The 15,268-nt window shown below is 41.6% G+C and overlaps 2 protein-coding genes across 2 annotated transcripts in view; both read right to left on the reverse strand.

Annotated features, from left to right (window-relative positions):
- Positions 1 to 3,381: 3,381 nt before the first annotated feature.
- On the reverse strand, positions 3,382 to 11,199 carry LOC119774054 (rhodopsin-like). The gene is made up of 5 exons (XM_038271352.1): positions 10,263 to 11,199; positions 10,015 to 10,183; positions 9,735 to 9,900; positions 7,161 to 7,400; positions 3,382 to 4,720 (listed from the first exon to the last, which is right to left on the reverse strand). Exons 1-5 carry the CDS (start codon positions 10,621 to 10,623, stop codon positions 4,595 to 4,597), a joined length of 1,062 nt encoding a protein of 353 aa, XP_038127280.1. The 5' UTR covers positions 10,624 to 11,199; the 3' UTR covers positions 3,382 to 4,594.
- Positions 11,200 to 11,344: 145 nt separating this feature from the next.
- Positions 11,345 to 15,268, reverse strand: part of ift122 (intraflagellar transport 122 homolog (Chlamydomonas)) — a 30,087-nt gene continuing 26,163 nt past the window's right edge. The window contains exons 23-29 of the mRNA XM_038271348.1: positions 15,144 to 15,244; positions 13,637 to 13,802; positions 13,428 to 13,539; positions 13,217 to 13,345; positions 12,615 to 12,691; positions 12,323 to 12,487; positions 11,345 to 11,820 (exon numbers count right to left, since the gene is read on the reverse strand). Of these exons, the coding sequence (XP_038127276.1) occupies positions 11,686 to 11,820; positions 12,323 to 12,487; positions 12,615 to 12,691; positions 13,217 to 13,345; positions 13,428 to 13,539; positions 13,637 to 13,802; positions 15,144 to 15,244 (885 nt within the window). The 3' untranslated portion in view covers positions 11,345 to 11,685. The remainder of the gene's footprint in view (positions 11,821 to 12,322; positions 12,488 to 12,614; positions 12,692 to 13,216; positions 13,346 to 13,427; positions 13,540 to 13,636; positions 13,803 to 15,143; positions 15,245 to 15,268) is intronic.

The raw sequence follows: 15,268 nt of genomic DNA on the forward strand, positions 1-15,268 counted from the left end.
CAGAGTCTAATAATGCGATTTATTATAGCAGCTGGTGAAGAGCAACTCTCTTAAATGCATTACAGGATTTTAACAACATTTGACAGCCATTACAATCTGGCCTTTTACTCTGCCGCCCACAAATTAGCATCTGGAAGTTCTCAGGAAACACTGTGCATGTTGTCATGATAAAAAGAAAAAAAAAAGTGCAGGAAAAGGTGGTGCGGACATTCAGCTTTGTTTTTATTGCAACACACAAATCCTAACCTTTACACAACAAATAACATATCTCTTTATTAGGGGGGCCACATGCCGAAGGCATGGCCCACCTATTACTATTGCACATATTTATTCCGCGTATTATTATAGTTCTCCTCGTCCCCTAAAACTTCGGCGCGTAACTAGTCCCGCACGGTTTGTCGGATCGGGCCCAGAGTTGGCACACGCGTCGGGACCAATGGTGCGATGCGTGCTTGTATAAAACTTTCTCATTAGTCCGAAGGTTCGCGAATTATTAGCGAAAACGTCGCAAAAAAATCCCATAGGAAATGAATGGGGAGAGGTAAAAAAAAGCATAAAAAACAGCGCTTCACTGTGTCGGCATACATTCACTTAGAAAAACAGTTTAAAGCTCAGTTTGTAGATAAATCCTTCCTCTGCATAAAACTGAAGACGGCATGTTGATAACTGCTACGGTTTTTGTATAATCAGACCTCAAGCGCCACAAAGTTTTAGCAAAATCCACCCTTCTAGAGTGGAGAGACTGAAAAGCTAGAGTGTGAGGCAGCCGTTTTTTTAAGACCCAAAAACATTTTAAACTCGCCCTCACGGCCACATATTTATAGCTAGGGTCACCATTTTTGGTCAGTTTGTAGACTGAAACCTCTGGACCCACACAATGTCTTCGGAATTACGGTAGGATTAATACTTTTCCTTAAAAACCCTCCAGACCGACCTAAAGTTGATCAAAATCAGAGCCGTTTTTCATTGGTTTTGGAGCAGAAGAGGGGAGAAAAACGATTGACAGTATGTGTTTTAAACTCGTCATAAATATTGTTCTGAAAGACACACATACACCAAAGTTGGCATAGTTGGAGTTGAAGGATTGCTGACGCTCACGGTGAAGAAATTTTCTGAATAACTCATACGGTTTTTGCTCAGCAGTCGTTTGTTCGGAGGACATTTTAAGCACCAGAAAGCTGGGTGACTGACCTGCTGCAGCTAGCTCAATTAGAAGCTCAGCTGTGATGAAACGTTTTTTCTTTTTCTTTCTCTTCCCATTCAGGTTGTAGATGACCTACAGCCATGAAAGTTACTCCAATTGAAGACAAGATATAGCTGTCGCTTAGATAAAAAGAATTTTTCAGATATCATTTATGGTTTTTACTCAGCAGTCGTTTGTTCGGAGGGGTGCTTTAGCAGCTTAAAGGTGAGTGAGAGTGAGGTCCTGCAGTTAAAACAAAGGGAGGAGCAGGTGGGATCAGCCATTTTGTTTGTGCTTCGTTTTGGGTTGTGAAAGACCTACAGACATGAAAGTTACCCCAGTCTGAGACAAAGGATAGATGTTGCTTTCACTGAAAGAATTTTTCAGATACCTTTTATGGTTTTTGCTCAGCAGTCGTTTGTTTGGAGGGTAAGCACCTGGAAGCTAGCTGACAGTTAGCTTCTGCAGCAGCCTGCTACAGTGCAGCTGCTGAACTCTTAGTGTGAGGCAGCCATTTTTTTTAAGATAAAACATTTTGTTCTTGCCTCACGGCCACATATTTGGAGCTACAGTCACCATTTTTGGTCAGTTTGTAGGCTGAAACCTCTGGACTCACACAATGTCTTCGGAATTACGGTAGGATTAATACTTTTCCTTAAAAACCCTCCAGACCGACCTAAAGTCGATCAAAATCAGAGCCGTTTTTCATTGGTTTTGGAGCAGCAGTGGGGAGAAAAACGAATGACATTATGTGTTTTCAACTCGTCATAAATATTTTTCTGAATGACACACATACACCAAAGTTGGCATAGTTGGAGTCGAAGGATTGCTGATGCTCACGGTGAAGAAATCTTTTGAATAACTCATACGGTTTTTGCTCAGCAGTCGTTTGTTCGGAGCTGTTCCTCCCATTCAAAAAAGCCTGAGAGCTAAGGAACGATAGTGCTGCGCTTTTCTCTCTGTCACTGACAGGCTCGTTAAGCGTTGTCAAGGTAACCGTGCTTCAAACAGATTTTACCTCTGCTGTTTTAAACAGCACATATTAATCTAATGGAGGGTGAAAGCACTGATTTAACATTGGGAAATGGATACTATATGACTGCTGTCCATGACACTTCCCTTGCCACTCAACACTGATAGACTTTCAAAATAAGACTCCAGGGACCCTACAAAATAAAAGCCTCTATATTTTTTACATATATTTATTGCCCTATATGGCTCAACATTATGACCCAAACTCAACCCCATTTTAGAGAATAGACTCTAGGAGACTGTTTAAAACACACCCTATGGCAAATTTCAAAATAAAAGCCTCCCATTTCATCTTCATCTACTGCCCTAATAACATGGAAAAAAGAGTGATTTAACGATTGGAAAGTCATCAACTATCATTGCTGGGTCTGAACATTTTCTCTAAACACAACTCTGTTGGACTTTCAAAATAAGACTCCAGGGACCCTACAAAATAAAAGCCTCTAGATTATACTAATGCAATAATTGATGCAAATGGCTCAACATTATGACCCAAACTCTTTCAGGTTGTTTTTATTAGACTCTAGTGACCTTTTCAAAAACACACCCCAGAGCAAATTTCACAATAAAAGTCTCCCATTTACTCTGTAATACAGCAGCTATTCACCTAATAACATGGAAAACCAGTGATTTAACATTTGGAAATGGATTCTATATCACTGCTGGGCATGACCCATCTTTTGATGCACATCCATGATAGACTTTCAAAATAAGACTACAGGGACTCTACAGAATAAAAGCCTCTTCCTTATACACACTCATACATTCTGGCATATTGCTCATAGCCATTTTTAATTTCATCACTGCAATGGCTCTGAGCATGCGGGCGGAGCCCGCCATTGGTGATTTCATCACTGCAATGGCTCTTAGAAGGCGGGCGAAGCCCGCCAATTGCGCATTACCCACTGCGGTTCAATATGGACAACCCATATTACCCTTGTGCATCATATGCTGTGCACGTCTATTTCCCAGATTTCAGCTCAAGTGGCACACAGCTCTCTTTGCCCATGACCTAGCCCTCTTTCCTTCCCTCAGCAGCCCTCAAAGGCGTAAGCAGTTGGTCTGGGGAGCCCCAATGTCACTTGCCAGGGCCGTATTGGCCCAGTTACCCAGACGGGCAGTAGGTGGCCCCCCTCAAAATTTCTTTAGAAATTTTCTAGTTACATGTACTCTTAACATTTTGGCATTCATTCAGATACATAAACATCTGCAAAACACACACACATACACACAGACTCTATCATTCACTTCCACGGATGGCTGAGACAAAGAACGAGTCAACTCTCCCAGATTTATCATCATATACACCAGAGGAGAGAATAATCTGATGTACTAAAAAAAACATTAAACAAACGAATATCTAAATAAATCTAAAGACTTCAAAACTGGTTATTTATAGTGCGTACTTTGGGGATATATACTGAGGCAGTCAGAAATTCATGTGCACACATTATTGGCATGGATGCAATGTTTGTTCAGGGTGATAAGGCAATGAGTCTTAAGAGTGGAGAGCTCAGCATTTATTCTGGATTTTATTTTTCTCATCCAGACACAGTAAAGAAAAAGAACATTCAGACTTAAATTTAGATAAGAAAAGAAAGGAAAGAAAAGCAAGCAAGAAAGAAAAAATGTCTGTTAACATGGATGCAGAAAAAGGCAACATCTCTAAGCTTGACTGAGATGTGTAGACGTAGAATTTGTTTACAGATTTGAGATTGATTTTTTTGACGTAAGTAACAGGAAAAATATTTGGAGTGATGCTCTTCAACCTGAAACATTTTAGTTATGGGTAAGCATGGTGGTGTTAGCGTCATGCTGAGTGTCTGCTGTTGCATTGCATCAAATCATATGAAGCCAAACACACATCAAACTGGCTTTGAAATGTAAAGGACAACTAAAGAGCTAAGCTATTGGCCAAGACCACGGCCCAGTTAAAAAAATAATTGGAAGAAAATGAGGAGTGTATGTAGGAAACCAACCACTTTAACATTTCTGACTGAAAAAATGGTGAAACATGCAGCTAAGATTAAGTCAGAAACTTGTAAATGGCTAATGAAAAAATTACCATTTGTGGCCATTGTTGGGGGGGCAGCAGGGGAGCTTGGAATGTGTTCAGTCGAGATGGCAACCCTATAATGCCGGGTTAAAAATCAGCCAGGGCCGCTGAACGCTTTTCATAATTAAACAAGCTTAAAGTGCACATGCTGGCCTTTGATCCAGTCTGTCCCGCTGAACTTGCAGCCTAAGAGCCAACTGCAGCGAGGAAGAGTGAGGAGGTGAGTCCGGAGGAACCGGCCAATGGAACGTATCGCTGCTCGGTGGTGATAGGTCCCATGGTGAGCAGCAACAGATGGAGCAGATAGAAGAGGAAGTGAGGGGTCAAGCGGGGGCCACCTGGCTGGAGGAGACGGATGAAGTCTGGGTTTTGGAGACTGCGGCGGCTGCCTCATCGTCACCAAATGGGTTCTTTCCACAGCACACGGTGGTGATCATGCAGTTTCTGAACTGGAGGCAGCAGAATCAACCAAATCATTTTTTTCACCTCAGCACATTAGGTGTGTTAAATAAAACAAGACTCCAACATGTATACATTTTCACCGATGCCCAACATTAGACCTTGTTTAGGGTATTCAAATGAGTGTATTTGATCAGGATTAGATTCTTGATCATTTACAAGATAAACATGACAAATTTTGAAGGATTTCTCTTCTGCAAACATTTCAATCTTTTTTGTACTGCTTTCTAATTCTGCTTACACTGTTATCTGAATATAGCAGAGGCTTAAGAAACAAATATGGAGAGCAGCCAACAACTTATGGGTGGAAAAACTGTAAAGTTGTTCCCTATTACAGGGGATCTGAGAGTGGTACCAGCATGTTTTACAGTTCTATTATTCATGTTCAAGGTTTCTTTAGTGCCAAACACAAATCTTGGCCCAAACCTTGGTCTCATCAGCTCATACAACATATTCTAACGTGTCTTTAGGATATTTTATCTCTGGATGGATGATTTCTTTACGGGGGGAAATGGTCTTGCAATTCTACTTAGACCAGAAATGTGGAATATACAAAAGATTGTTTTCACATTTAGAACACAATCAGTGCTTGGAAGACGTCCCTGCAGCTCCTCCAGCTTCCTGGCAGCCTCATTTGCCAGTTTATGTCACATATTTTAAATGGTCTTAGAAAAATGTCTAGTTTTGTAAAGTTGATACATTTATTTCCAAATGTATGCTTGCCTGCCTTCACTGCAGAAACTCTAAGTATATAATGACTCAGATAATTTATGCTCCTGACCAGGCTGAGAACTTTTTATGATGAGATCATTTTGCTTCTTTACAACCTCTTTGAAACTCTGGTTTCAGCTAAAGTTTGTGAATGTCAGGAAATGTAAAAAGGAAAAAAGAAAATCCAACAAAATTGCCAAACTTTATTACTATTCTAGTATTGTCATACACTATATTGCCAAAAGTATTTGCTCACCTGCCTTGACTCACATATGAGCTTAAGTGACATCCCGTTCCTAATCCATAGGGTTCAATATGACGTCGGTCCACCCTTTGCAGCTAGAACAGCTTCAACTCTTCTGGGAAGGCTGTCCACAAGGTTTAGGAGTGTGTTTATGGGAATTTTTGACCATTCTTCCAGAAGCGCATTTGTGAGGTCGCACACTGATGTTGGACGAGAAGGCCTGGCTCTCAGTCTCCGCTCTAATTCATCCCAAAGGTGTTCTATCGGGTTGAGGTCAGGACTCTGTGCAGGCCAGTCAAGTTCATCCACACCAGACTCTGTCATCCATGTCTTTATGGACCTTGCTTTGTGCACTGGTGCACAGTCATGTTGGAAGAGGAAGGGGCCAGCTCCAAACTGTTCCCACAAAGTTGGGAGCATGGAATTGTCCAAAATGTCTTGGTATGCTGAAGCATTCAGAGTTCCTTTCACTGGAACTAAGGGGCCAAGCCCAGCTCCTGAAAAACAACCCCACACCATAATCCCCCCTCCACCAAACTTTACACTTGGCACAATGCAGTCAGACAAGTACCGTTCTCCTGGCAACCGCCAAACCCAGACCCGTCCATCAGATTGCCAGATGGAGAAGCGCGATTCGTCACTCCAGAGAACGCGTCTCCACTGCTCTAGAGTCCAGTGGCGGCGTGCTTTACACCACCGCATCCGACGCTTTGCATTGCACTTGGTGATGTATGGCTTGGATGCAGCTGCTCGACCATGGAAACCCATTCCATGAAGCTCTCTGCGCACTGTTCTTGAGCTAATCTGAAGGCCACATGAAGTTTGGAGGTCTGTAGTGATTGACTCAGCAGAAAGTTGGCGACCTCTTCGCACTATGCGCTTCAGCATCCGCTGACCCCGCTCCGTCAGTTTACGTGGCCTACCACTTCGTGGCTGAGTTGCTGTCGTTCCCAAACACTTCCATTTTCTTATAATACAGCTGACAGTTGACTGTGGAATATTTAGGAGCGAGGAAATTTCACGACTGGATTTGTTGCACAGGTGGCATCCTATCACAGTTCCACGCTGGAATTCACTGAGCTCCTGAGAGCGACCCATTCTTTCACAAATGTTTGTAAAAACAGTCTGCATGCCTAGGTGCTTGAATTTATACACCTGTGGCCATGGAAGTGATTGGAACACCTGATTCCAATAATTTGGATGGGTGAGCAAATACTTTTGGCAATATAGTGTAAGTTAGAGGTCTGAACTCAGGGGACTGAATACATTTTCTTCTTGCACTTTACTATACAGCTAAAAGCTACACATTTATGTAAAATATTTCATTAAAAAGGTGGAATCTAACATGTTGGCTATAAAGTAAAAAGATCTATTCGCGAAGAACAAATATAAATGGTGTCTGTTCTCTTAACTTTCTGTAGGGGAGTTTGCTTCATTAAAAACATATATTAGACACAATTATTTTCTAGACATACCTGTTTGTTTAGCAGAATGTAGATGACTGGATTATACAGAGCAGCACTTTTGGCAAAAAAGGCTGGCGCTGTCATGAATACTGGTCCAAACTCAATTCCCTGGTTGGCAAAGATGTACCAAGCCACAGTGGCGTAGGGCACCCAGCACACCAGGAAGGAGATCACCATCACTATGACCATGCGTGTCACCTCCTTCTCTGCTCTTTGGGTGGTCTCTGACTCCTGCTGCTGAGCTGCAGCCTAAACACAAACGCACAAAACTTAAATCGGCATTTTAAAATGTGCGAAAAGAAGCCATTTCATCTAATATTTTTAACAACTAAAAATAAAACCGAGAAAAAACATAATTGTTAATTTGATGCGTTTCCAGGTTCAAGTTAGATTTTTACATGTGTTCCTTATGCAAATGAATGTGAAAATTATGTTTGGAAAACCAGTTAGTTTCCACGATGAAGAGATGTAGCAAATTACATGCTCTGATACCCCGTACCTTCACACTTAACTTAAATGTACAGCTATGCATGGGTGCAAATATGTACGTAGAAAAGATCTACAGGATGGACAAGGTCAATGTCACAATGTCAAGACAAATGTTTGAAGGAATCAAAATGAGGCTTTCAAAGCCTAGAACATTGTTCCCACTGTTAAACATGGCAGTGACAGCATGATGCTGAGGATATTATCATCTGGTTTTTACCATAAAGAAGGGAAAATAAATGAGGACCTTAAGATTTTGTATAAACCTGAGCTGAAATTAACAGCTTGATGATCCAACAGAGAATGACCCTAAAGACATTTAAAAAGGCAAATGCTAAGATACCAACATAATCACAACTTCAATGCGTTCATAAATGTATGAACTGAACTTAGGTCATCTCTGTGGCAAGACACCAAATTATTTAATTAAAATGCTAATATACCAAAAACAGATACACTTAATACCAGAAATGGTATTTCTGCCTCCTTTAACAGTACAATGGGTACCGCTGTAAATTATTTGACAATGGCAGCAATAACATCAAATATTCAAATATGTTATAAACTTTCAATATGACAACATAAGACAAAGAAATTCCTGTCAGTTTGTGCTTTTGAGCTTGTCTCAATTGATACAAACCATAATCGATAATTTCTTAGATTCAAGAACAAGCTGTATTGTTTGTTTCTATTCTTTCCCAGAAAATAAATATTAACACCCCTTTACCGTGTAAGGATGCTGAATACTGATGACATTAAACATACGTAATACTAAATGCAAAGGCTCTGATCTATTAAGATTCCAAGAATCTGAGCTAAATTTCTTGTGTAAACAAAACATTGTACGTCTAGATAGTGTAGGTAATCTAATAAATTTGCATACGTGATTGATAGCAAGCCCTATTTAAATCAGGATTTAGCATTTGTTAGTTGCTACTATGGAGACTTTGGGAGCACCGGGGGGAGTTAGTGTGTGTGTCCCAAAAAAAGCCACAATATACAACAGCATTGTGCACAGATAGAACTCATGTAACCTACCTAGAGAGGATGCAGGTGGAGGAGAGAAAAAGGACCTTCTCTGTTTATGTGAGATGAAAAAAAACAGCACCTACTGACTATAAGCCAGGGGTTGCAAATCGAAATCCTAAAAATCTCATAGCGCTGGTGTCCTGTAGCTGTGTCCCTTGCCCTACACACCTAGTCAAAATTGCTAAGCTAACTCGTAAGAGTTCTGTTAATGAGCTCATATTGAAGTCATATCTGTTTAAGCAGAGATGCATCTGAAAGGTCCGGGAAATCATCCCTTATGGACTGAATTTTGAAACCTGTGCTGTAAGTATTCTGAGGCAAAAATTAGGCAAATATAATTGCAGATAATGACACTTAATGAAAAAATGAACAATTTATCAAAATTACATGGAAAATATTTGCAAAACCAAAATATTATTGTCATATTTTAATTTGTTTCACAACTGAACAACTGCTAGAGGATTAAGCTGTTTGTAAAATCAGTTTATCTTCAAAAGCAACAACAGAGACAGTATGTAGCTGTTGCCTCAATAGAATAATAGTTTCAAACTACTAATGCCTCATGAACAGAAGGTGAGTTCTGGGTATTAAATTAGAAAATTTTCTAATTTAAAATGCCTACATATGGGGTTGGTTCCAAAGGAAGGATAGCATAGGGCATTCAAGCCTTTTGTAAGAAGAATTGCAAACCCAACTACAGTAAGTACATTGACGGAGCTTTTTGGAGATTATGCACATTTACAGCATACCACTGGTTATGAAAAAAGCTTTTACCTTGAATGATTCCAAATGAATAATTAAAATTTTACTGATATTATGAAGGGCATGACGATCACACAGTCTGGAAGCTGAATGCCCTTTAGCATGAGAACCTCACTACAAGCTGCCACGTTGGCAATCATCTGCCCTCCTGAAGTGTCCTTGAGCCTCTAAATCCCCTTACATCCCCTGAGACTCCATGATGCTCTGCCCTCCTTCAGATGGAGGAAAAAAATCTAACCTGATAATCTATCATATCTTAAAAAAAACAAAACAAAGAAAAAACAGCATGGATGGTGATATTCTTACCGCTCGCACAGTGCAGAGCAGGCGACTGTAGCAGAAGAAAATGATGAAGAGGGGGATGCAGAAGTGGAGGACGAACATATAGATGACGAATGAGGTGTTGTTGATCTCGGGCTTCGGCGTGTAGTAGTCAATCCCACAGGAACACTGCATGCCCTCTGGGATGTACCTGCATCCACGCACACCAACAGAGCATGCAATTATAAGATGACGCAAACATGCATTAATGTAACAAACTACAACAATAAAAGGTGAATATTTCTGCAGGAAAGGCAGACAGTACCGCGACCATCCAAACAGAGGTGGAGCAGCACAGGTCAGAGCCATGACCCAGGAGAACCCCAGTCCAGCAATGGCGTGTTTCTCCTCAAAGCGAAAGTTTGTCATTGGCTTACAGACCACGACATAGCGCTCAACTGCCAAAACTACCAGAGACCAGAGGCCAATCTCCCCTAAGATATTAAATAAGACAATAAGATATGGGTCAGAAATGTTTTACACAGCATTAGTTTTTTTAGGATAGTTTCTCACCTCCTAAGGTGGCAAAGAATCCCTCAATGTTGCAGCCACTGACACCGAGGATGAAGTATCCGTGCAGAGCCGTGTACAGGGTCACCGTGAATCCTCCAATTATCATCAAGAGGTCGGCCACCGCCAGGTTGAGCAGGACGTAGTTCAGCGGGGTTCTCAGCTTTTTGTGCTTGACAGTGACATGAAGGGTGAGGAAGTTAATTGGGAAGGCAGTGATGATGAGGAACAGCATGTATGCAGCCAGAAGAGAGTACTTCCACGGCTCGGCTAGGTAGTACTGAGGGTGCTCAAATGGGCTGCGCACCAACCCAGTCTTATTAGACATGGGTACATAAAAGTTGGGTCCTTCTGTGCCATTCATGGCTGTGTCTGTTGATGATGTCTTTTCTTCTCTCAGAGACCTGGGCAAAAGAGCCTGTGCCTCTCAGAGCAAAGCACAGCTGGGATGTCTTTTGGTGCAGTGGAGGTGGAAATTAGGAGGAAAAATACAGATGGACGCCTGTATCCTGAGGAAATAAGATGTTGTCTGGAGCCCCCCGAGGAGGTGCAGCACCTTTTAATAGTCTGGCTGGATTAGGGACGAGGGATGGAGTGAGGTGTTAGCAGAGATGGAATTAAGACACACTCTCAGAATCCTTGCACACATTAACAAACACACACAGATACACAAGGCATCACAGGGGAACGCTCTGAAAAATACACAGCTCATAAAAGATGTGAAGCATTTTCTCAGTGAGAAGTAAGAACCACGGTTAAATAAACCCATTAATTACTGTCATGTGCATCAGCGCTGCATGAGAATTAGCTGAGAGGACCGAGTGGGAGGGGAGGCGGAGGAACGGTTTGTGATTTCAGCCGTTCAGAGTGGACGGACTACAAATGAAATTTCTGCAGCAAACCAACTTATTTGCATCAGTAAAAAGCTTAAAGCTTTAACCACTGTGAGGCAGAGAGCTCCACTTCGAGAGCTGAGTGTAATCACAATCAGTGGGTTGTATTGCTCATAACAGCTCTTAAACATTTCCCTTTATCACATTTTACAAAATCACTTATTTTTCCCCGTAAAAAGGACAGCAGTCATGTGAAAGAAAGCACTTTATTAGAGTTTATAAAAAACTTGGAAAATGCACAAATATTTAAAGTTTTGTTTAAAGGGACGTTGAATGGCTAACCATGAAACCCTACCAACGGGGCGGTTAGCTGCTATGCATTATGGGCCTTGTAGTTTTGCTACATCAGCCAAAGACTTGGGTAAAAGGATACATGGAAAAAGCAAATTCATGAAAACAAATGTACAAAATTCAGACAAAGCTACAATAACTGAAATCCTGCAGTTGTTAAGGACATATTTAAGTCCCCAAAAGTAGATAATTTAAACAAAGGACCTTTTAAGACCCAGCAGATAGAAGTTGTATAAAAAGAACTACGACAATGAGGGAAATTCACTGAATCGGCTCTGTTGGAGGGTCGATCCATTGTGCCCGTCAATTGGCCGCCGACAGTAAGGGCAGCGGGTGTGCTGCAGCACCAGGAGCTCATAGTCTTCACTGTGAAACATCTGAAAGAAAATACAGCAGAAAAAAAATGAGAAAACAGGCAAAATAAAAAGGAAACAGTTAAGGTTGCATTAAAATAAAATCTGTCAAAATTCTGAAAAATTAAAGAGGTGGGGGGGAATCTTTGGTTGCTGTTCTGGTCCAGACTAAAAAAACCACATCATTTTCACCACATTAAACAATGGATTGCACTTTGATTCACTTTTTGTAGCAAAGTAAAACAAATCAGGTAAAGGTTAGAGATCTGGTTTAATGCATAAATAGGAAAACTCTTGTAATTTTTCAATCTTCTGTTGGTTTCAGAACCGCCACCCCTTCAAGAATCTATAGAACTTTTTTTTTTCTTGGATGCATTACAGTCCTAAGAATAAAAACAACTACAATCACTCAAAGTCAGGGTTAATCGAACTCCAAATCTGTAGGTCAGAATTCATGAATGAATGCTCCATCAGGTTAAAAAACGTTTTAGTGAAATTTGCTGCACTGGGTATGTAAATCCAGTACCTTGAAGCAGCTGGGGCACATGGTGATGCTCACATCCGGCAGCAGGGAACGGAAGTATTCCCATTTGAGGGGCTTGGGCCAGCGTTTGATCAGGACGTCCCTTCTGCTCATGGAGCGCAGCGCCGAGCGGCTCACCTTGACGGGGACAAAGGTGGAGCCCCCTTGCTGTTTGGACACACAGGTGAACACAAACACATCCTCTTACCGACTCTGTCTTTTCATCGTCTCCAGCTGGCTCACCCAGCTGGCAGAATATTAATCACCTCATCTATTTTGTCCTTTCTTTCCTTACCTCAAAGCTCATTGTGGCTGTAAATGGATCCTCCTCTGTATAATCCAAACCGTCATCTATTCTCATAGACTGCATGACTGTTTGGCATCAATTAAGAGAGAATAACCTTTTCATTTTTACAAATGCTCTTTGCAGAGACACTCCTGATAAATTGGCATCTAAGGGGAAAGTTCTGAGAGACAATGTGTTTAAGTTGTGTCTGTCATTCACTTGATGGCCTTGGCGGAACACAACACACCTCTGTGCCCTTGAGAGTCGGCTGGCTAATGCAGGTTAATCCCTGGAGCAGGGCTGTGGCTATGGCTCTTCGAGAGTTAGTGTCATTAAGATGAGACAGGAGAGCCTCACTAACCCTATTAGTGCAAGGCCTAAGATGACTTAGTTCTGACAGCTTACCCACAAGCACAAAATCAAGGCCAGTGCAGACTAAACAGCTTTTAAGGACTGTCACAAGACAGAGGAGAGCCCCCTGCTTCAATTATAGGAGGTGTGCTGTTTGTAAGGCCAGCAGCTTAGTGAGCACTTAATAATTCATATACATCAAGAGAACAATCTGTCGCTTTGTGTGCAGATATGATAATGAGCCAGAGATCAAAGGATACCACCTCTGTCTGTGGTGTGGCCTTGTGCATGGCCCTCATCTGTGTGAGGAACTTCCAGGTCTATGAGGGACAGCGCCTCCTCGTCCCTGATACCCTCCTCCAGGTAAAACTGCACCAGAGGCAGCACCTCTGTGGCAAACAATACATAAATAAGTACTAAAAAAAATAAGGAAGAAAAAATTGTTGGTTGTATCATGTCTGAGTTACTGACCATATGATGAAGCGGAGTAGATGAAGGGCTGCCTGCAGTTGATGCACACGCTGCTCTGAAGAAGGGGGTTGTTTGTGGAGCACCGATAGCACATCATGTCCTCAATCAGCTCCTGCAGGAAACAGAAAATTTGACCGACGGGAAACAGGAGAGAGAGGGCCTTGGATGTTTCAGAAACAGGGCAGCATGAACCGCAGTCTTTAACCCACCTTACTGTCTTGGAAGGGCTTGAAGTGAATGGTGAGGCTGCCCAGCTCTACGGACTCCCTGAAACGTGAAGGAAGGTGCAGCTCCTGGAGCTTCTCGTATGCATACCGGGCCAACTTATACGCTCCCAGTTTGCGACTCTGCTTGGCCAGTGCAAACAAGGTGTTGCTAAGGGTCAGGTTAAGGTAACTGCACTATGACATGAGGAGATACATAGACCAGATTCTGCAGACTATGACTGATCACCAATTTTTTGAGGATGTCACAAGCTGAAAACATTTCTATCTATTAGTTTAAAGGGGAAATAAAAAATATATACTCTTTATAAACATTATGAAATGTGGATCATTATTGTTGCCATGCAGTACACTTAAGAAGCTTTTTTATTGTTATCTATCTATATAAGAACCAGAGGGAATGTCACACCATGTGTCAAAGAGAGACAGCTCTCTTATTCTCCAAAGATCTACAACTGAATTCAATTTCCATATTAGAATAATAATAAAAACTGATTAAAATGAATCTTTAAAAACCCTTATATCACACCATGTCTGAGAATTATATCCAATTCTTGTTTTTAAAATCAAATTACTATAATAAATGAAGTTATTGATGATGTCCTAACTTGTTGAAATGTAGGTGACTGGGAAAACATCAGATTCTAATTTCCTGAACTCCAAAGTGTAAAAATCAGCTTATTCTGGTGGCAGGCCTATTTCTCTGTGCATCTTTTATAACATTTATTCGACGAGTTTTGTTTAATAGCAGCACTGTTACATATTAGTAATTATAGAAAAACAGATTGTGGAGAGCAGCTCTGTTAGTGGAAAGCACAGGTCAAGGAGCTGCAGCTGCAACGGCTCCATATCGGTATTTTCTGTCTCTTATAAAGCCAATCCTCTCCTCTCCAGCTCCTCCTACTCACCCAGTTCTGCTACTCCTGATAAACGCACCTCCTTCTATTGTGTAACCCTGTTTAGCTCAGAGGGGGCTATTTGCAGCATAGTGTCTCTAACAGTTTGCACAACGTCCAACACCTTCCCACAAAGTTCATAAATCTCACTTCAAAGTTTTTTCTGTTAGGCCACAGAGGATCCCAACTGCTGCAGCGGATTTCCTCTTTTCAAGGCCTCCCCTTCCTTCCTCATACCAGCTTCTGTAGGGTTTGCTTTGTCTGCTTCTTACTGCGGTGGATGGCGTTTGTTAGAATTAAAACATATTGTTCACTGAAGAAAAGTTGTGCACAAAGTTCAGTAATCAAAGCGCTTGTTTAGCAAACCAAAAATGTGCCTTTTGCTGCCATCGTCTCCTCCCCATCATCATCGCTTTTCTTCCCCTCAGCAGTGGGGCGGTCTCCGCTGTGGCGCCAACGCTTCAGTTGTTTCCCTACTCCTATCTATTTTCCTCTGCTCCTGCTGCCAGTCTTGATTTTGGGGTGGTTTGTTGTAAAGTAACGTCCACCAAACTGTAACATTTTGGTGCGTTTTCATTGTGGGGAAAAATGGATACACTTTAGAAATTCCTGGCGGTACGTCCTTGGTGAGGTTGTTCAATAGGAACCTGCATATGTTGAAGAGCGTCTCTGGCATGTGGGAACTGAATGGTTCATCCTAAAGATTAAAAAAAGAATCCAA

Source organism: Cyprinodon tularosa, unplaced genomic scaffold (assembly GCF_016077235.1).
Source record: "Cyprinodon tularosa strain WSP-4 unplaced genomic scaffold, ASM1607723v1 ctg8, whole genome shotgun sequence".
In the NCBI taxonomy this organism is placed as follows: domain Eukaryota; kingdom Metazoa; phylum Chordata; class Actinopteri; order Cyprinodontiformes; family Cyprinodontidae; genus Cyprinodon; species Cyprinodon tularosa.